This window comes from Carcharhinus amblyrhynchos, chromosome 1 (assembly GCF_965287045.1).
Source record: "Carcharhinus amblyrhynchos chromosome 1, sCarAmb.v2.hapA, whole genome shotgun sequence".
Classification (NCBI taxonomy): domain Eukaryota; kingdom Metazoa; phylum Chordata; class Chondrichthyes; order Carcharhiniformes; family Carcharhinidae; genus Carcharhinus; species Carcharhinus amblyrhynchos.
In genome coordinates this window covers 79,887,395-79,908,851 of record NC_137324.1, presented here as the reverse complement: position 1 = coordinate 79,908,851, position 21,457 = coordinate 79,887,395, and the positions used below count along the sequence as shown (strand labels likewise).

Here is a 21,457-nt window from a genome sequence, read left to right as displayed (position 1 = left end):
AAGAGTTATGGAGAAGCAAGAAAGACTTGCGTTTATATGGCACCTTTCATGACTTCAGGATGATCCAAAGTTCTTTACAACCAACAAAGTGCTTGTTTTGAAGTGTAGTCACTATTGAAATGTTGGAAATATCGCAGCCCAATTTGCACAGCGTAAGCTCCCACAAAACATCAGTGTGATAATGACAGATAGTTTGCCTTTTTCAGTCAAGTTGATGAAGAACAAATGTTGGCCAGGGCATTGGGGAGGACTCCCATGCTACTCTTTGACATAGTGGAGTATTTTCCCTAACCATTTGAGAGAGTAAATAGGATCTCAAATTAACCTCACACCCAAAAAACAGCTGTGCAATGCTATTAGTGCTGTACTGGAATGAGTATCAACCTGGATTGTGTGCTAAAGTCTTCAAAGTTGGATTTAAACGTTCTATTGCAGAGGGAAAAGGCTACCAACTGAGTCCCTGCTGACGCTCGATAGTCAAATGGGAATCCAGGAATTGAGACAGTACTGACTGGTGTCAGAACCTGGAGGTGAAGCAGAAAGAAAGCCATTGCATCTTCTGATAGTAAAATACAGCAGGATGACAACTCAGACCTCACATAAACTGTAAACAAAATGCTCAAATACGATGCAGTTACTTTGAACTCATACAAGGTAAAAAAAATGAAATCAGCTGGAAACAGGATATCTGGTAAGTCAATTAGAAACATTCACATGGATGCATTGGGATTAATCTTTTGACATTGGACATCAGGAATAGTATTGAGGGAAGTACCGTTGATGCAGATTACACCTGTCATGTGAGGGCTGTCCTGCCTGATGTTGATACTGGTGAAAAAAGAGTTTAGTCCCGGCATTGGATGAAAATCTGTTTTTAAAGGTATGGAAAATTTGTGATTTTTTTCCACTGGTCTTTAAATTAATTTAAAGAAAATAAATAGCAAAATTAACATGCAAAGAGGGATCAAAATCCTTGATAGAATTGAGCAGGCAAATAGATTTGCCATTTGTATTTTACTTCTTGGTTGACAATTTTAAAGTTTCTCCTAATTAAATACTATAAAGGCTGTTCTGATCAGAGCTAACATTATGTAACCGTACTAATCATTACATTTGACCTTGCACATTTCCGCGGGGATTAGTGATTTATAAACGATAATGTTTCCATGGGACGTTTACGGGTTTTAATTACGTATAAACGGTCAAATGTAACTAGACAAAATTAAATTATTATGATTTGTTTATTGCATAAGATCCCATTTTATACCAGATACTGATAGGGAGCTGAAGTATCGAAACGTATCTACAATAGTATTGGTTATATGGCGAAAAAGTAGACTTTGAGTGCATTCATTCCTATGTTGTCGGTGTTAAAACTTTCAATCGGACTGAATACAAGATTATAGTAAATAGTTGGTTGCATTAGAATATATACACATAATTAAAGTAGTAGTAGTGAGTGATGGCTGTTGTAAGGTCAGCTGACACTCGATACAGATAGCTGAACACAATCCGTTCACCTGAGATTGTGCTCAGTTGCAGATTCTGCAATTCTCCAGTAGCAGACTCTTGTCCACTGTGCCGATATTGTCTCTGGCCTGTTGCACATTTTACCCAGAGACTCAGAGTTGCTGCAAAGAATCTCAGGTAAAATGAAGCTCTTGCTCCAAGTATCCAATCAGCAGAGCCCCCAGTGGCCAATCAGAGAACGCGGGCAGGTTTGCTATAAAAGGGGCTGAGCGGGTATCGCGGATAGAGAGAGGAAGAGATACACGGAGTGAGTGTGTGTGCGCAGCGAGCAGAGTCAGGGTGGGCACCGTTCCAGCTGCAGAGGGAGCTGAGTGAGAGTGGGCACAGCACGTTAATCAGCCCCTGCTGCAGAGGGAACGGAGTGGAGGTGGGCACGGCCACTGAATCAGTCCCGGCTGCAGAGGGAGAGTGGGCACAGTCCCGGCTGCAGTCAGAGGGAGGGGTAGGCACAGTCCCGGCTGTAGCACCTTCCAGCTCTCCTGCTTTGCTTCTTCCTGTGCTGCCTCGCACTAATATCGCCGCTGTTTGACATGCGCTTGATTCAGAACATGTCGACGATCCAGGAGTATGGAGCTGCGGAATATGCCCCCAACAACCGGGTGATCAAGATCGCGGTGATCGGTGGTAGCGCCGTGGGTAAAACCGGTAAGACAGCGGGGCTGCAGAATGAGGGGATTGGGAGCCTGTGACCCCAGGGATGTGCCAGACAGACTTGCTGCTCCCACTGCGTGTCTGGGCAGCCGGCTAGGAGCCCAATCTTTGAAGTTTGTTTAGAAAGGAGTTCTCATTTTGTCAGCAGGAAAATTTCTGTCCCCCATGCGGCGAGAAAGGTTTCTGACAAATGGGGATAAAATCAGTCAGTTTTGTTTTGTATAGCGGTCTGCAGAAACACCTTCAGTGACAGCTGCAGCTTTAAGTTTAACCGCCTGTGAAATGTCTGGCTGGGGTCTTTGTCTGCTGACTAACAGCTTCATGTTCCCGTTTTTCTTTCTTTCTCTCTCAGCTTTGGTAGTGCGATTTCTAACCAGAAGATTCATCGGAGACTACGAAAGAAATGCAGGTAAAGTTGTTCCCCAGCCTTTCGAAATACTTAACGTGAGCCTTATTCATTGGCTTCGTTCTTTTGTCTGCATACCTTAAAATTGGACAGATCAATAAGGTAACTTTGGAATGTTTTTCTAAACAGCTAATTTTAATATCTTCAGGTACTTTATACTCCAGACAAGTCCAAGTAGACAGAGAACAACTTGCACTACAAGTTCAAGACACACCTGGTGTCCAGGTGAGATTTTCTGCTCGACCTTTCTTTCCATGCATCATCTTTTCACCATCTCAATTATACTCCAAGAAGAAACCTCATGGGGAGGACAGTCCCCACAAATGTTCTCCTTGTTGGATTGCTCCATCAGTGGGTGACTTGGGACAGTTGGTCTGAATCCAAAAGCTTTGAGGGGATGTTGGAACAGTGAGTTGTTCAATACTCAGACTGAACATTTGTCTGGATTGAGGGTAGATTTTTGTGATAAATTTCAATTTAAAAAAAAGCAAGAACCTGCAGACATTAATAACTTGAAGTTGATGGATTAGGTGCCAGCTAATTCTTGTCTGCTACCTGCACTCAGCAAACTTCTCTAACCTATGAATTTAGTTGGTGGCTGAGGCAAGACTGTTCTGAGTATGATCCTCAATCTGTGCTGAATTAGTTGATTTCAGCCAAGCCAGCAGCTGGTATCCTAGGTTGGAGGAATAATAGTCAGAATTCCAGTGACACCATCTTTAAAATGTAGTTTGTTTTGCTAGTTGTGATCCTAGACTATACAGAATACTGACACTTGATGCTGAGGCTTACTCATGAACTAACACTTCAGGGAGGCACTAAAGGCTGGCTGGCTGTGGCACTACAGCACAATCCAAGGACAAAAAATGAAGATTATTAGAGGGATTGAGTAGCAGAGAACTATGTATAGCAGAGTTTGTTGTTGTCGTGCCATTCCAGCAGGTTGGATAGACAATCATGCCAATAACTTGATCTGAAAGGAATGTCCAAGTACAAACCAGTCACTAAAATTGAATGCCTTATTTCACTAAAGGGAGAGTAGTCTATAGGGTTTGAGACACTGCTTTTTTTTTTGTTATCCATACCTTAAATTATGTTCAGAAAGTCCTTGACCTGAAATGTTATCACTATAGTGCTGCCAGACCTGCTGAGTAGTTCCAGTATTTTGTTATTTCAGAATGCCAACATCTGCAGTACTTTGCATTTGACTAAACTAATGACACTTTTTTGTTGTTGTGGCATAATATTGAGGATTGTTACGTGGATCTCAAGATCTGGCCCCTAAAACATTGCTCAAGATTCATTGTAAAGAGCATTCATTTGAAAGGCCATCCCCATTCTAAGACTGGGGGAGAGCCTAACAGCTGTTATACAGGAGCAATTCTGTACTATTCCTATTGACTTTCTTTACTTAGTAAATAGTGCTGCTTTGAACAGACATTTCAGAAGGCAGAAAATCCCTTGTTGCTGAACCAGTTGGTGTGCTTTAGCAGATGTAGCCACATTCCTGAAGCACTGTAACACTACCATTGTCCAAACTGAGAAGTTCTACAGTTTCACGGTCCATTAATCTGCATTCTGTGGTAAGCTGTTGGACACATGTCAAGTCAATGTGTTTCATCTTACTACAGTTAAATCCAGCACTGACATTTTGAACTTCTTGACAGTACTTCAAATAAGATGATTACTTGAGTACATGTGCTATATGTGGAATTATATGCTGCTCAGAAAAGGCTAGAATTTCTTTGGCTAAATGCAACATTTGTACCAATGATTTATGAACAGTTGGGTGTTGCATTAAGGAATGAGGTTGCTTCCCCAGTTGCCTGAGTTTCAGCTTTTCTGATGCATAATTAGCATTTCACAAACTGGCCCTTTGCAAACACCACCTCACCTCCCTCCATTCACCAGCCTCACTCAATTGAAATTTTTTAAGCACAAAAAATGCATTATTTTAATGCTCTAAGTTCTTTCTGTAACTATAGTTCTGGTGTGAAGGTTAAAAGTACTCAGTTTGGAAACTATTCACTCAAACTGATACATTCTGTACTCAGAAGAAAGATCCAGTCACAAATGCTTCTACATGGATAGGGACAGAATTCAAACAATCTTCCTTAACTAAACACAATCTGTTCTGGAGTTCACATAAAGCCTAGTCACATTTTCATAAGAACATAAGAAATAGGAGCAGGAGTAGGCCATCTAGCCCCTCAAGCCTGCCCCGCCATTCAATAAGATCATGGCTGATCTGTCGTGGCTCAGTTCCACATTCCCGCCCTCTCCCCATAACCCTTAATCCCCTTGCCTGTCAAAAACCTATCAACCCGCGTCTTAAAAATATCGAGCGAGGCAGCCTCCACCACTTCAATGGGCAGAGAATTCCAGAGATTCACCACCCTTTGAGTGAAGTTCCTCCTTAACTCTGTTCTAAACTGCCCCCCCCTTATCCTGAGGCTGTGCCCTCTAGTCCTACTGTCCTTTCTGAGCAGGGAGAGCCTCTCCACCTCTATCCTATCCATCCCATTCAACATCTTATACGTCTCAATGAGATCTCCCCTCATTCTTCTAAACTCTAACGAGTACAAGCCTAGTTTATTCAGCCTCTCCTCATAGTTCAACCCCCTCAACTCTGGTTTCATTTGGATCCAATTTTCATTTGGATGGGGTGCATCTACCAAATTTTATCAGTTCAAATACTGAAATTAGTATTTAGCATACTTAAAATACATTCATCTATATATTAAAATTGTATGATTCTATATTTTCATAAATCTCTAAATTGTGAATTAATCGATTTTTGACACTTACCCAGTTTTTTTCATGGATGCTCCCTGTATTTCTTTCCAAACCTTCTGTCTCTTTCCTGATGGGGATTTCTTCTCTTATTTGCTTTCCCATCACCCCATTGAAGGAAAAAATTGCTCCAGTCACACACTTATCTTCCAGGACCACTGAATCTGAATAACTTCTCCAGCTTTGCTCTTTATTATATTTCCAGCTCCTTGTGCAATCCAGGTGTTATTCCTTTATTTTCCCATCAAGACTCGTCCCAGGTTCTGCAGCCCACCCATGCCTCAAGCCAGGAGAACTTTACCTGCATAGTGATGTTGGGCTGTGGGAGGCCCTTCATATTTGGAATGCCCTTTAGATGTACACAGATGGAACTTTAATGTGGGAGCTCCTCAATCAGTGCTTTTGGCAATGTGTGGGTCTGCTGTAACAGAATTGGCTTAGCTATTTGTCACTCGTGTCTATCCATTTAACCTGCTTGAGACAAGAATATTATTTATATAGGCAACCTGGACTTGCGGTTGCTCAACCAATCAAAATGGAATATTGGATTTAAATTATGTGAACTGAATTCATATCTTCCCCCACTAATCTATATTTGGATCATAAGCAGTGAAAATGACTGAAGTGCTTGATACCTGAGGTGGGAAACAGGTTGGCTCAACAATTGTTTTTCTCAGCTGAATAAATATAACCTTGCCATATTAAAAACATTATGTAGCTCAGATTAAACCAATTAATCTAGAAACATAGTACAAACCAGGACTGTTTTTTATTTAAGCTTTGTCCTCATCTGAAATATAAATTTCTGATGACAATATTTAAACTAGATAAAAATCAATGGCATTTTTATTCATATTAGATTCTGCTTACAATATTAATTCTATTTTCCTACTTTACACTTTGTGGATTTTAAGAAAGGTGAATGTCATTAATAATTTTTTCTCTTTCTAGATAAGTGGACTGGGTCTGAGCTGCAATGAACAATTTAACAGATCCATACAGTGGGCTGATGCAATTGTACTGGTTTATTCAATCACAGACTACAAAAGTTATGAACTCATCAGTCACCTCCACCAACATGTCTGCCGTGTGCATCCTGAAAGTAGGGTTCCTGTCATAATTGTAGGAAACAAGGCTGACCTCCTTCATGCCAAACAAGTGGAACCTCACCATGGCCTCCAGTTAGCAAACATACTTGGATGCACCTTCTATGAGGTGTCTGCCAGTGAAAATTATAATGATGTGTACAATGCCTTTCATGTGCTTTGCAAAGAGATTAGTAAACAACAAATGAGCAACAATGCTGAAAAGAGGAAAACATCCATTATACCAAGGCCTAAATCACCAAACATGCTAGATTTGAGGAGGCGGTTCAAGCAAGCTCTTTCTGCCAAAGTACGGACTGCAACATCTGTCTGAGGTGGCAGCTGAAGCTGTTGGTTTTCTAAAGTAAAAACAATGGGACCCTTCATCATTGACTTTTAAGACTGGGACAAGTCAAACTGAGCATGCAAAGATGTGGAAAAACCAACACCACAATCAGAAGCTGTATGACATGTCTAGTGTAGTGAACCCATGTATTCAATCATCTAGGCATTTGATCATTGCCTACCTGGTCATTTTAAGAATTGATGCCTCATGGACCTTTGCTATTTGAGGCTATAGTGGAAGCAGACATCTGAACTGCCAGAAATCTGTCTGAGCTCCATCTCAGGGGCTTCATAGGGTTTGTTACTACAGTTTTTGTACAATGATTGTGAAGTAGTGCAACAGTGATGGATGATCAATTGGGAAAATGCTGATTGTTTATTTTTTGTTTGTGGAAACTTATTTCAAACCAGAGACTGTATTTATCAGTCTTAACCATTCAATACTCACACCAATGGTTTTACATAATTTCCAGTGAAATGACATTCATTGTTTTACCTGCTGGAATGTAAGGCTCATCCCATTCTACCAGCGGAGGGTACATGGCAGGAAACATGGATATATACTTGATTTTGCATTTCTTGAGAGCTGCTCTACATTGAAAGCAGTGATGAGCATAGAATCAGTCTTCTAGTTGCTTTTACTGCATTACAGATTGAAGTGCTATGCAAGTATTTGAATATGCTGGATATAGCCTTGGTATTTGCAGCTTTTCAATGAACTAGCTTTCTGTTTAAATAAACACAACTATTACATAGGCCATACTACTCCACTTGCATTCCATTCTAGTTAGTGGGAGTCAAAGTGGACCTCCATGCCCTCCTCTAAAACTATTTAAGCTCTTCTGACCTTCACATTCTCCCTTCCCACTCACAATCTTGATTGTGTAAAGAAAATATAGTATAATGGCCTGCAGTTGAATTCCCTTCTCACCCCTTCACTTCATGATATAAGACCACAGGAATTCAATTGAAGCTTGTTAAATAAAACCAGGCATATACTGTCCGGGTAGCTATTCTAAACTGAACATTGACATCTGACCTCTGTTAAGTGGGAAAGCTTTCCTTGTGTTAAGTGCAAAGAGGATGGAAACCAGCTTCTAAATGCACTTTATGAAAGCCACTTGTGCTTTAGCTTTAATCTGTTTACAGCAATGATTCCTCTCAAGAGGACAATGCATTTTCCAACATTGGCAAATAAACATTTGAACCAAGTATGCTGTTTTATGAAAGACTTGATTCTTTACTTTTTGCAGATGTATATCTTGTCCTTATCAAGCCCAGACATGTGTTTATAGTCACCCAAAGTCCATTTATTATATTGTAGTTCACTTTGCCACTTCACATTATTTTAGTCCTTGCAATGCCTATTGGGTTCCAAACCTGCATTGGTGACAAAGCACTTCCACCAAATACAATCTAACAACTGCAATTTTCTACTAACTTCTTGATTGTGTAACAGCCACACATTTGTCCTGTTTGAACCTGGGTTAGTCTATGGTTCTCAATCATTGGTCTATACCAAAACATGTACTTAAACTATGCAATATTATACACTTTCATTTAATAGTAAGTAGTCTCACAAAACCAAGTTAAAGTCCAACAGGTTTATTTGGTAGCATGAGCTTTCAGAGTGTTGCCCCTTCATCAGCTGAGTTTGTGTATTGAGTATTGTGAGACTACTTATTGTGTCTACCCAAGTCCAACACCAGCAACTCCATATCACTTTTATTTAAGGAATATACATTCCACTAAATTTGGTGGTTTGGCAATAGAGTAGGAGTGATGAGAGGGCTTTGAATGAACTTAAAGTCTTTCAAATCTATCAAGTATTCCACTATTAGCCATTCAGTGCAGCTAAATCTCTTTTATCATATATAATTGTGGACTAATTCTGTCAGTGACCACAACAGTGTATAAACTATCCCTGCTAACATCATTTAAAATCAGGCATACATATGATTATTAACCAAAGGTACAGATTCAAAAACATCTTTGAACGTTCCTGGGCTTCTGTTAATCTAATTGGGGAAATCAAGATTTTGTTAATTTTAATATGTGGCAAGTAATACTGGCTTAGAATACTTTTTAAATTTATGTAGATCCTGAGGTCCCAATCTGACAAATTTTCTTAAACTTAGGCAACAAAGCCAAAATTGCACTAAAATATAATTGGCTATTTTGGTTTCATTCCTTTCCTCTCCCTTTCAGCTGCTGTTTCCCATGTCCTTGACACAAAAATGGACACAACTCATTATGTATTTTTCTTAAATAGAAGCTTTCAATATTGTGCCTACCTTTCCAGGAGGAGAAGCAGCGTGCTCTTGTTCACTTGTTTTTATGTCAGTTCCTTCTAAAATGCAGTCTTTTCAAACAGGTTGTAAATTTTATTTTTCCTATCATCAGCCTCTCCATTTCTTGTCAGTGTTTTAACTCTATTAATATGTTTGGGGGTTTCATTGTTTTACTGGGGGCTAATTGTTCAGATGGTCCTTGTGTAAAGGTTCAGTAGTAAATGTTAACCAGGCTATTTGACCTGGTAGGACATTACAGGAGATCATCCACACACGTGGACTTTCCTTGTCATTCCCTCACTGTTCAGCTGAAAGTATTGAGGCAACATCTCCTGCTACAGTGGCAGGGATCAAACCTGAGACTTTCGTGGTCTGAGTTGTATAGTTATTTGATGGATTAATTTAATTGTTAAAGGATTCTATGTTTAATTGATATATAAGCTATCAAATTTGGTCAACATCTATTAGGTTTTTAATTAAAAGTGCTTAATTCAAGTGATCTGATATTTTAGCACCAATTTCCTCTTATGTTGCTGACACTATGGTTAGCGTTGCTGCCTGACAGTGCCAAAGACCCGGGTTCCATTCCCGGTTTGGGTCACTGTGTGAAGTTTGCACATTCTCCCTGTGCCTGCATGAGTTTCCCCCCATACATCAAAGATCTGCAGGTTAGGTGCACTGGCTATGCTAAATTTCATTCAGTGTAGCCGAACAGGCACCAGAATGTGGCGACTAGGGGATTTTCACAGTAACTTCATTGCAGTGTGAATGTAAGCCTATTTATGACTAATAAACTTTAATTCAAAATCTTAATTCCAAGGTTCAATGGAGCAGAAGTTTTTGTCAACATGAAGCAGTTTAAAATGATACAAATAACTGAAAGAGACCATGGGGAGAAAAAAGAACCACCTTGCGGATCAACCTCATTTAGTGTTTGTGGAGACTGGTCAAAAGAAAATAGATGTGATCATCAGTATACTTCATTTCTTTGTGTGATCATAAAAGATTGCTGACATTTTGCAATATAATTGCTGGAAGTTTATTAAGGAATAGTTTTCAGTTCAGCATAGGAAATTCTGCACCTGAAGAATTATTGACATAATAGAAACTAGCATTTTTAGAGTACACATTTTCAATGGGTGCACTAGTTAAGTTCAGTTCTTTTAAAAATTCAATTACCTGTGGGCATGTAAAGAAAACTGCATATAGAAAAAAATTGGGGATGCATGGAGAATCACATTAAAATTCTCAAAAACATTAAATAACATTAAATTGGAGATCGAGTGGGCTTCAACTTGCAGACTCCAATCGGCACATTGATAGATGGACACTTAACCATCACTTCCTCTTAGTTATCTGCTGTTCCCATGAATGATATCCTGGATTTCTGTCATTTATAGCCAGGATGGTTCAAGTTCCTAGGCAGTGGTAACGTAATTGTTAGACTCCAATATCAGGATGCAGTCTGTCAGTTGCAAAGATGAGTTGGGTTACATCAAGTGGATTTAATAGTCTGGTCGTTAACACAATCACCTACGAAGAAAAAAAGGTTTTTAAAGAATCGTTAACTCTGAATTTGGCCACATATGTAGCAATTGTTGAATTTAATGATTCCCCAAGTATGGCAATAAAAAAGAACAATCACTTACCTTGCAAATTTGAGGCACAAGTACACACAATACCACTGAGTAATGCTGGCATTAATTATGATTTAACTCTGTTCCTAATTCCAAATCTGACCTTGGAATTGCGTTGAGTAAATTGATCACAGCCTGTCCAGTGGTAGGAATGCTACAAGTGAATTTGGGGTTAAGGACAAGAAAGTTAGTGGGGGTTTCTGATCCTGATTGCTAAACTGGAAATGAATACATGTGAGAATAGGACATGGCCAGTCTATCAAGTTCATGCTCAAACTTGAATATTAATTATTTGTGTTATGATTGCGTAAGAAGGGTTTTTTTTGGCTCATTTGACTGCAACATGATTTTTGTGAAAGGATATTCTTGCCAATTCAGTGTGTTTAACTCTTTACATGCTATGAACATAAAAACAATCAAAGATTTCCTCAAGTTTTAATAAAGAGGTTAGTTTTATTATTCTTAAACCAATCTAAGGAAAAATAATAAAGTACACACACATATATGAAAGTACACATACCCAAACACACACACAAATACTGGGTACAGAGTGGGAAAGATAGATTAATCAGAGCCCAGAGAAATAAAAGGGATATATAGTCTGTGGTTTGGCTTCAGACTGAAGTAGGTGGTCTTGTGACTTTCCCATGGCGGTTCCAATACTGCTGGTTTAAAGATGTAGACAGCTACTTTAGCAGTTCTCCATATGAAGATAATGCTGGGTTGCATTCTTTTAAAAAGTCTGTGTGCAACAGGGTCAGGGTCAGCAAATAGGGATCGAAGCTTACATAGTGGGTTGGAGAGAGCAGCAGGAAGGAGAAACCCCATTTGGGTCTTCACTTGCAAGTTTCTCAGCTGCTTCTCTTATCGCAGGGAAAGCAGAAGTTTAAAAACACAGGGAGGACCTATCACATGACCATCACCTAGTGATTCAAACATGGTTGTGATTAGTTAATTTCTTCTTGCAACTTAAATCAGTTCACGTCTGGAAATCCTCTGTAAGAAGTCTCACAATACCAGGTTTAAGTCCAACCAATTTATTTGATAGTAAGCTCACAAGCTTTCGGGATTTCCCCAATCCAACGCCGGCACCTCCACATCATGGAAATCCTCTCTCAGCCAATGTTTCACTGTTCAAGAGATTGGGTTACTGTATTTTCACTGTAGTTTAATGCCCTGTTGAATATCTCAGGTGATTGCCTTGATGCCTTGTTAATGAGAATATACACCGCAATCATTGTTCAGAGGCCACTGCCCTTGATGGGTCTTTGCAGACATGAAAGTTTCCATCTCAATGCATTGGAATGTGGAAAGCTCGGTGACGCAAATTGGTTTGTTACAAAATCAAGTCACATTTTTAGTTTGCATTTTAAAAATCTGTTTTAAAAGTTCTGTTAGATTTTCCAGCTGTTAGATTAAAAATCATTATTTGGCGTAAAGCATGTATTGTTACAGTGTCAGTTCCTACTTCAGTGAAAGAACATATCTTCAACAGGACAAAAAGGGAAAGAATATTCCAGGTCCTGAAAATTAATTCCAAGTTTTTAGAATTTCCAATTATTTTCAAATCGTTAAAAGGCAGCACAATGGTATTGTGATTAGAACTGCTGCCTCACAGCACCAGGGACCTGCTTCAATTCAGGCCTTGGGCAACTGTGTAGGTTGCACATTCTCCCCCTGTCTGCGTGGGTTTCCTCTGGGTGCTTTGGTTCCTCCTGCAGTCCAAAGATGTGCAGGTTAAGATTGGGGAATAATGGAGCAAATATATGGGGGCTATGGGGATAGGGCCAGGGTACAATGCTGTATTGGAAAGTTGGTGCAGGTTCTATGAGCTGAATGGCCTTCTTCTGCACTGTAGGGATTCTAGGATTCTATGGAGTACTAACTATCACAAGGAAGTAAGCCAGTCCTTATGGCACAGATGTTATGTGATCTGAATAATGCTCAACCAATTATAAAAACTGATTTCAGGAAACAATTTGCAGATTCATGTAATTAAAATTATTTCTAAGGAACTTGCCTGAAGACATCCCTTGGAGCCTGAGTAAAATGGAGACAGAATTGGTATGTTACATTTGAACTTGTAATTTGTTCAGCAGCTGAATAATCAATCTCAAATAGGTGACACATTGCAGCACTGACTGCTCTGCACAGCCAAACATTATTTTCTGCCTTTCTTCAGTTTGCATTCTATTGGCATCTTTTGGTAAGTCTCCAACACAGGTAATATTACAAAGAGGGCAGCCATTAATGAAGTAAATGTATGTTTCTAGCAATGTTTTTATAGAGCTGCTTGCATCAATGCAAAATCAGGGGACCTAATTGTTGTTGCAAAAATTTAGAGGATAATCTATTTATGCAGAACATAAGACCCAAATCTGAAGGCAGACTCATACTTGAGACTAGAGTAAATGCCCTGTATTGAGCAATGACTATCACCTTAAAATTTATCTTCCTAGGAGTCTATTTGGTTTATTTAAATTTTTTGAATTATATAAAATTAATTTGTATTCAAATAATTACAGAACGTACATTAAATTGGTGTAAATCAGTGAAATTGAAAGATTGATTTAATTTTCCCAGTTCATTCTGCTTCTTTGCCTTGACACAATTCCACAGATATTGTGAATTCACATTCTGTCTTTCTTCATGTAGGAACCCTATGTTGGCTGGCTATTTGACTGTCAGTGCATCATAGAAGGGCTGTCCTCACAGCTTGCAGAGATCACTGGAGAGTGGTTAGAAATGGGAACCTGGATGAAAGCACCATTGCACTGAGAAGGGGGCAGGGGTTAATTGGTAGAGTCCCTCTGATATTAGTCCAACTGAGATCAGCCCAACAGCTGATTGAATTGGGGGCCTTTCAGTTTGCCTATCTGCCTTTACAGATTATAGAGTCATAGAGGTTTACAGTATGGAAACAGGCCCTTCGACCCAACTTGTCCATGTCGCCCTTTCTTTTTAAAACCTCTCAGCTAATCCCAATTGCCTGCATTTGGCCCATATTCCTCTATACCCATCGTGCCCATGTAACTATCTAATTCTTTTTAAAAGATAAAATTGTGCCTGCCTGTACTACTACCTCTGGTAGCTTGTTCCAGACACTCACCACCCTCTGTGTGAAAAAATTGCCCTTCTGGGCAATTTTCTATCTCTCCCCTCTCACCTTAAATCAATGCCCTCTAGTTTTAGACTTCTCTACCTTTTGGAAAAGATATTGACTATCTACCTTGTCTATGCCCCTCATTATTTTATAGACCTCTAAAAGATCACCCCTCAGTCTCTTATGCGCCAAAGTAAAAAGTCCCAGTCTATTCAGCCTCTCCTTACAACTCAATCCACCAAGTCCCGGTAGCATCCTAGTAAATCTCTTCTGCACTCTTTCCAGTTTAATAATATCCTTTCTATAATAGAGTGACCAGAATTGCACACAGTATTCCAAGCGTAACCATACCAATATCTTGTACAACTTCAACAAGACATCCCAACTCCTGTATTCATTGTTCTGACCGATGAAACCAAGCATGCCGAATGCCTTCTTCACCATTCTGTCCACCAGTGACGCCACTTTCAAGGAGCTATGAATATGTACCCCTAGATCTCTTTGTTCTGTAACTCTCCCCAACACCGTATCATTAACTGAGTAAGTCCTGCCCTGGTTCAATCCATCAGAATACATCACCTCGCATTTGTCTAAATTAAACTCCATCAGCCATTCGTCAGATTGACTAGGTTTGCTTTTAGTACATATCAATGTTCTGTGGTTTAACAAAAACACTATGGAAAGGCACAGCTTAGTAGACCAGCGCATGTATCAGGATTAAAAGTGGTTTAGAAATACCCAAGTCACTCCAGTTCAACAATAAATGGTATTGTATATTAAAGAAGCTTTCCTGTCTGGTAAAATTACTTGCAAACCTCTTTAGCAGGTTTGTGAACAAAGCGGTGCTCAGTCTGACCAAGGACACAACAAGCCTATTGTGCAAATAATCACATCTCCCTCCACCAGTTTTAAAACACTTAGCAGAATCTTGGATAAACCCTTAAAAAGACCCATATATGCAGAGCTGCAGACAGTTTTTGCTGGAATGACAATTGGCCCCAGCTGCCAACATGCTTTCAGCTATTGAGAGTGTTTTGTTCTTGTTTTTTCCCAACCCCTAGAAACAGATAAAAGAAAACTATGAGTACTGGAATGCTGGAAATTTGAAAAATCTGAAATAATGCAACTCACAGCAGGTAGATCAGCATTTAAAAGAGAAAGGCATGTTAACATTGTTAATGTTTTACAGGGTGTCGTGGACAGATTTAATGGGCCTTCCTACTGCCAATGGTCAGTGTGTTTTGTATGTGAGGAGTATGTGCTTTCTTATTCTGAGTGATTGTCCCCCCAATTTTTCAGCAGTGAGTTTATTTGTGAATTTAAAATTAGGAAGGTTATTTATTGGTTTGAAAAAAGGATCATATGAACTTGAAACATTAATTGTGTTTCTCGCTCCACAGATGCTGTCAGACCTGCTGAGTTTATCCAGCATTTTCTAGTTTAGTTTCAGATTTCCAGCATCTGCAGTATTTTGCTTTTGTATGATTTTCTCGGTATCCCTTTTGTGGCTGGCCTACAGTTTCTTAGATGTTTAGATGCTTCAGTTGAAGTGAAGGACTTCTGCAGCAGAGGATTTTCCATAACATACAAAACCTCTCATCATCAATACTTCAGGAGGTTGGTTCTCAAGATGAACTTGAAGTTGGATCAGGTTGGGGAAGCTCCTTTTCTCACCTTCAAGGTATTGTTGTTTATTAGCATGACTGCTTAGATGGCATGCAGCTGGTCTGCTGGTTGTCTGGTGGAATCTGATGGATTTCTGTCCAGAATAGCTTCTTGCTGTTTTAAAAGTAGGTAACAAACATGGCTGTCTTACCATGTAACATGTTAAGTCCCAAGTCCTTTTCCAAATAAGATGTAACTGGGATGATTACACATCCTTTGAGCTGACTTTCACACTGAGAGCTTGAGACAGCTAATGTCTTTGCACGTGAATGACTCTTTCAACTTGAAATTATCCTTTTGAATTTGTTTCAGAAAAAGGCATCAAGTCAACATCAGTCTGGAAAATTACTTTCGTTTCTCTTGCGACAGGGGAGTGTGTCAACTTACAAGAGAAATCAGGTGATCATCAAGTAGACAGCTCTTTGTGATTTTAAAAAAATATGAAATATTGACAGAAAGTTCAATATATACTGGATCATGACAGAAAAACTTGACAATTGACCTTTGCTTAAGGTCACCCTTGAAATGTCAGCATGACCTTCTCTTCAGATGGTGACCGAGCTACTGTGTGTTTCCAGTGTTTTTGTTTTTTATCCCAGCAATAGTCTTAAGTTGTCCAAACAAGGCCCCTTTAACAGAAATGGAAGAAACACTTGGATGCATTCTGGAAGCATTATTTTCTGGGAAAGAGGAAAGTTTGCTGATGAACTATGCAGCCTTATACATCCTGACAAGAAGTGCATAGTGCATTCACAGTTAGATTTATTATCAGTGAAATGTACTCCATAAATTGGGCCAAGTTAAAGAATGTGAGACAATTTTTTAAAATGAAGTTTTGATTCTTTTGTCTTAAACTTAATCATCATGCTTTGGGAGTTTAACACCCAAATAAAATCTTGTACTCTGTCTAACCTGTTACAATGTTAATATTCCTTAGAGCTGGTTGAGCTTTACATCGTTATTCTGCTGCAAGTGTGTCAGAAACTCTGTTTATTTGCACAAACTAGAAACAATACATGCTTTCATCGAGTAGAGCTGTGCAGAGATGATTCACGGGGCTAATCATTAGCATCAGATGACTGAGAAATGAGGAAATACACAAGTCTGTCTTTTTATCCTTGAAAGAAGGGGACGAAAAGTTTATGTACTGAGATGTTGCATGTCAGTTGATGACATGGAAAAAAACAGTTCTGGAAAATTACTCTAAATTTTGAGTGTAGGGCAAAGCAGTTCACAGGACAATCAAGACATAAACTTCCAGATAAGAAACTTCAGAGACGAAAGTCCTAGAATTTTTCAAGAAGCAACCCACCACCACCACCTAAAGACTGATACAAGTCCTTTAACATAATAAAATGTCCCAAGGTGCTTCAGAGGAGCATTATTGAGTAAAATTAAATCTGAACCACACGAGGTGACACTATCTCAGAGAATTATGGCACTGGAGGAGATTACAGTGATAGGGAAGAGCGCGTCATGGATGAATCGAAGGATGAGAATTTTAAAATCAAGGCATTTTTCAGTCACAAGTTATAAAGACACCAGTAACTAGCCAAAGTGGCTATTCTTTCTGCTCGAATTTAGACAGTCTGTGCAGGCAGTGTGGGCAATTCCAATGCTCCCCGAGTCAAGATCAATTCATTTTCAACTGAGATGACAGCATAACAAACAAGACCAATTCCTGTTGTTTTGTTCACTTATTAACCCTGGGGCACCAAAGTTCAGTCAACTAACTCAGCATAAACGTCACTCACATAGCAATTTTAAGGTGCAATAATTTAAAGCAATAGGAATTACGTATAAAATGAGTGATCAACATCAGTTAATTGCAAATACTACTTGTGGCACAGTAGCACACTGGTTAGCACTGCTGCTTCATAGTGCCAGGGCCACAGGTTCGATTCCCAGCTTGGGTCACTGTCTGTGTGGAGTCTGCACATTCTCCCCGTGTCTGCAAAGGTTTCCTCCAGGTGCTCCAATTTCCTCCCATATTCTGAAAGTTGTGCTGGTTAGGTGCATTGACCCGAACAGATGCCATACTGTGGCAATTAGGGGAATTTTACAGTAACTTTATTGCAGTGTTAATGTAAGCCTTACTTGTGACTAATAAATAAACTTTATTTACCTGGTAGCTAGGTTTGTGCATGGAAACTGACTCCTTTATCATTCGAACTTCCGATGCTGTGACTCCACCCACAAGGAATAGGATTAGCAGCGGGTGGTCACTGGGGTGGGGACGACTCACCTGCCAAGTTAACAACATAGATCAACAATGTTTCAGAGACAAATCTGGAACATAAGTTCTGGTCTAGCCAGCAACATCCATATCTCATGAAAGAATAAAAAAACTCATTACCCCTTTCCAAATCAGATTCACAGTGCTTCATTAAAAATATCTGTGTTATTTTCATATGATCTGGAATACATTTCTTATAGAAAACTAGCTGATTATCTCCTTAATCACATGGCTGTATTTTTGTTCAGTGAGTTAATTGCAACACATACCCTGAAAACAATGTGCAGTTAAAACCATAAAAATTAATAGCTTTTACTTGTAGTAACACAGAAAACAAAATACTAAATGATTGATGATGCAACTGATTATTAAACCATCAAGACATTGCTGGATAAGATCACAAAATATAACCTGTGTGCGGAAGATAGAGAGAATAACCCACACAGAGGGAAGGGTACTGAATATCATTTCTGAGTCCATTAGCACAGTGAGCAGCTTAGAATTTTTCTTAACAAGCAAGGGAGCCAACATGCTGCTGCCTAGATACATAGCCAATTGTCTTTCAAACTGTGGATCTCCTCAGTACGCACAACCATTGCAACAGGAATAATTGTACCAATGAAGCTTTCGCACATGGCATGAAAACAAAACATGCAACTGCATCAATATGTCAACAAGGAAAAACATTCTGATTTTAAAAGTAAAAATGTTTTTAACTGTAGCTAAGCAGTTGATCCTCTATCCTAAAAGACAAGTTTCCTTATAAGGCTGAACGTTACAACTCCTGCTAAGTGTAGCCTTTGCATTATATATACCAAGATGGGGGAGGCTGGTGGAGTAGCTGAAGTTGCAATATAATTGGAGCAGTTGTTTTTCACAGCATGTTAAAAATATCCCCTAGCGAGGAAGTCCTCATCATCTGTCTGCCCAGAAATATCGTTTGGTTAGTGTCAGAAAGAAAAGGTTTTATAAATGCAATTTGAGGAATGCAGAACAAATTCCAGAAATACTTAAGTCACCAATCACATATTAAGTTCAACTGCACAAAGTGCAATTATGCCAGTAATTCAGCTTATAATGAGGCCAGCAATTTAGTGACCCAATACACAGACCTGTGAAGCCAGAATGTTATTCCAGAGCACGGAACACACCGATTCTCCTCTCAATTTAATTGCGTTGGTCTTAGTTTTGTAAAGCAGTCCAAGTAGGACATACTACTTGCCTCTCCAAAATCAGCAGGAGCCTGGAGCGGAATTTTATGAGCTTTTCATTTAGCAGTCAAGAATTCCATAGAAAAGAGGCATGATAATGGTGATAGAAAAGTTGGAGAAATAATTCAATTGATCATTTATAAAATAGATTATAAAATGGCTTTTGGTGGTGAGGGAATATTGGCTAATACACATCTGGACGATTAATTTAATATCTCAGCTAAAGTTAGAATTGGAAGTAACTGAAAAGAATTCACTCTTCTAAAAGTATTATATATTCTCCACATCAATTAATGATTTCAGAAAAGGCGGCAACTTAACTCATTATTTGAAAGAATACATTATGTAATCTGATTGTCTCCTATTTTGTGACATTCTAATCACCAGCGGACTTCCCACAAAGCTGAAATACATAAGAACATAAGAAATAGGAGCAGGAGTAGGCCATCTAGCCCTTCGAGCCTGCCCCGCCATTCAATGAGATCATGGCTGATCTGTTGTGGCTCAGTTCCACATTCCCGCCCTCTCCCCATAACCCTTAATCCCCTCTCTTATCAAAAACCCATCAACCCGCGTCTTAAAAATATTTAGCGAGGTAGCCTCCACTACTTCAACGGGCAGAGAATTCCAGAGATTCACCACCCTTTGAGTGAAGAAGTTTCTCCTCAACTCCGTTCTAAACCGTCCCCCCTTTATCTTGAGGCTGTGCCCCCTAGTCCTACTATCCTTTCTGAGCGGGAAGAGTCTTTCCACCTCTATCCTATCCATCCCATTCATCATCTTATACGTCTCAATGAGATCTCCCCTCAATCTTCTAAACTCTAATGAGTACAAGCCTAATTTATTCAGCCTCTCCTCATAGCTCAACCCCCTCAACTCCGGCATCAGCCTAGTAAACCTCCTCTGCACTCCCTCCAAGGCCAAAATATCCTTGCGTAAGTACGGCGCCCAAAATTGCACACAGTACTCCAGCTGCGGCCTCACCAATGCCCTATACAGCCGCAGCAAGACCTCCTTACTTTTATATTCAATCCCCCTCGCTATGAAGGCCAGCATCCCATTAGCCTTCCAATCCAATCAGCAAACAGATCCACTGGATCAAGTATAATCAGTATTTTGTTTTAGTTGTGATCAGAGTGGTTGGGATTGTAATATTTATATCAATATTAGTTGAACATTAGTTTCTACTTGCTCGATACCAACTTTTCGGTCTCAGATATATATGAAACGCTCTCCATGGGGCTGCCTGCTGGCTAGGGTATGTAACTGTATTTGCATTTTCCCACATAGTGAGAATATTGATAAAAATTTATTTTCTACAAGAAAGAGCACATATGACAAATTACACACCCATCATTAGAGGGGGCATGGGTGAGTTGGTACTGGTGCATAGTCATATTGTCACCTTGATTAGCAGTAAGCTGGGTGTACCTTTCCAGAGCTTAAACGCTTCAAGGCAAGTTTCAAGAAATGAAACACCATCACTGATATCCAAATACGTTGCTATTTAACTAATCTTAAAGAGAAGGAACAAATTTATACTGGTGGGGCAGGGGGTACAAGTTTGCTCATTCATTGATTTTGCTGATCAGAGTTTTAAAAATTGTTAGACATGAGCAAAATCAACATCTAATGTGAGTGTTCTGGAGCTTGGATACTAACACTGCAGCACTAAAACTGATATGTGCTCTCCTAGTTTATTACAGGACTGGAAAATGGAAGAGATAAAAAGTTGTGCTGAATTATGACTCATTGATCATTGTAATCCCTTTGGAAAAAGGTTTTTTTGAATCTCTAGTGCTAAACACAGAACTAGTTTTATCATTTACAATGCCCAAATGGAAAAATCTTCAACTTGAAGATTAAGATGAATAATTTGACCAACTGGAACTGTATAGTAAGCATTCATAGTCTGTGACTCTAAGCATTATCAATTTGTAAATAAAGTGATGCTGTTTTACACAGCACAATCTGTTATTCATTTCTGATTATTTGGGGATACAGTAATTCCAGTTTTAGAGCATGTTAATACTTTATCAAATGGTTAATAAATGGTAGCCTCTGCTTATTGAAGAGACAATACTGTTGGTAAACCTTTTTCTTTCTCTGATTAATATTTTTCTCTTCTCTAGAAAGTGTTGATGCCTCACAGCTTGTGTGGTTGCACAGGAGCTGAGTGCCTTTCAATTCTTCGTCAGCAGGTCATTAATCACAGTTACATCTCAACAGTAAGAAATTTCAAGTGAGTTGCATCACTGCTGAGCCCAATCCACATTGGACTTGATAGCTATACACATGTAGCAAGGGTCACCAAGTGTGATTGGGAGTGGAAAACTTAATACATAGCCACATGAGGTCAAACTGAGAATCTTCATACTCACTAGATAAGCTCACTGAAGGGGACCTGACTATGATGACTTCAGTCAGACTAATGAGGTTGGCCTGCTAGAGTACACACTCCCTGATGAGTCCTACCTGACTGTCTGACCCTCTACTGAGGCTAT

The 21,457-nt window shown here is 39.4% G+C and overlaps 2 protein-coding genes across 3 annotated transcripts in view; one reads left to right on the top strand and one right to left on the bottom strand.

Annotated features, from left to right (window-relative positions):
- The first annotated feature begins 1,769 nt into the window (after positions 1 to 1,769).
- Positions 1,770 to 8,022, top strand: rasl11b (RAS-like, family 11, member B). Of its 2 annotated transcripts, XM_080187614.1 has the most exons (5): positions 1,770 to 1,942; positions 1,977 to 2,175; positions 2,534 to 2,590; positions 2,736 to 2,812; positions 6,332 to 8,022. In XM_080187614.1, exons 2-5 carry the CDS (start codon positions 2,061 to 2,063, stop codon positions 6,797 to 6,799), a joined length of 717 nt encoding a protein of 238 aa, XP_080043740.1. In that variant the 5' UTR covers positions 1,770 to 1,942; positions 1,977 to 2,060; the 3' UTR covers positions 6,800 to 8,022. The 2 variants fall into 2 exon arrangements, with proteins under 2 accessions (XP_080043740.1, XP_080043749.1); XM_080187623.1 differs by having other exon boundaries at positions 1,770 to 2,175.
- A 2,104-nt stretch (positions 8,023 to 10,126) lies between these two features.
- Positions 10,127 to 21,457, bottom strand: part of scfd2 (sec1 family domain containing 2) — a 277,202-nt gene continuing 265,871 nt past the window's right edge. The window contains exons 8-9 of the mRNA XM_080187556.1: positions 17,632 to 17,751; positions 10,127 to 10,634 (exon numbers count right to left, since the gene is read on the bottom strand). Coding sequence (XP_080043682.1) covers positions 10,542 to 10,634; positions 17,632 to 17,751 — 213 coding nt within the window. The 3' untranslated portion in view covers positions 10,127 to 10,541. The remainder of the gene's footprint in view (positions 10,635 to 17,631; positions 17,752 to 21,457) is intronic.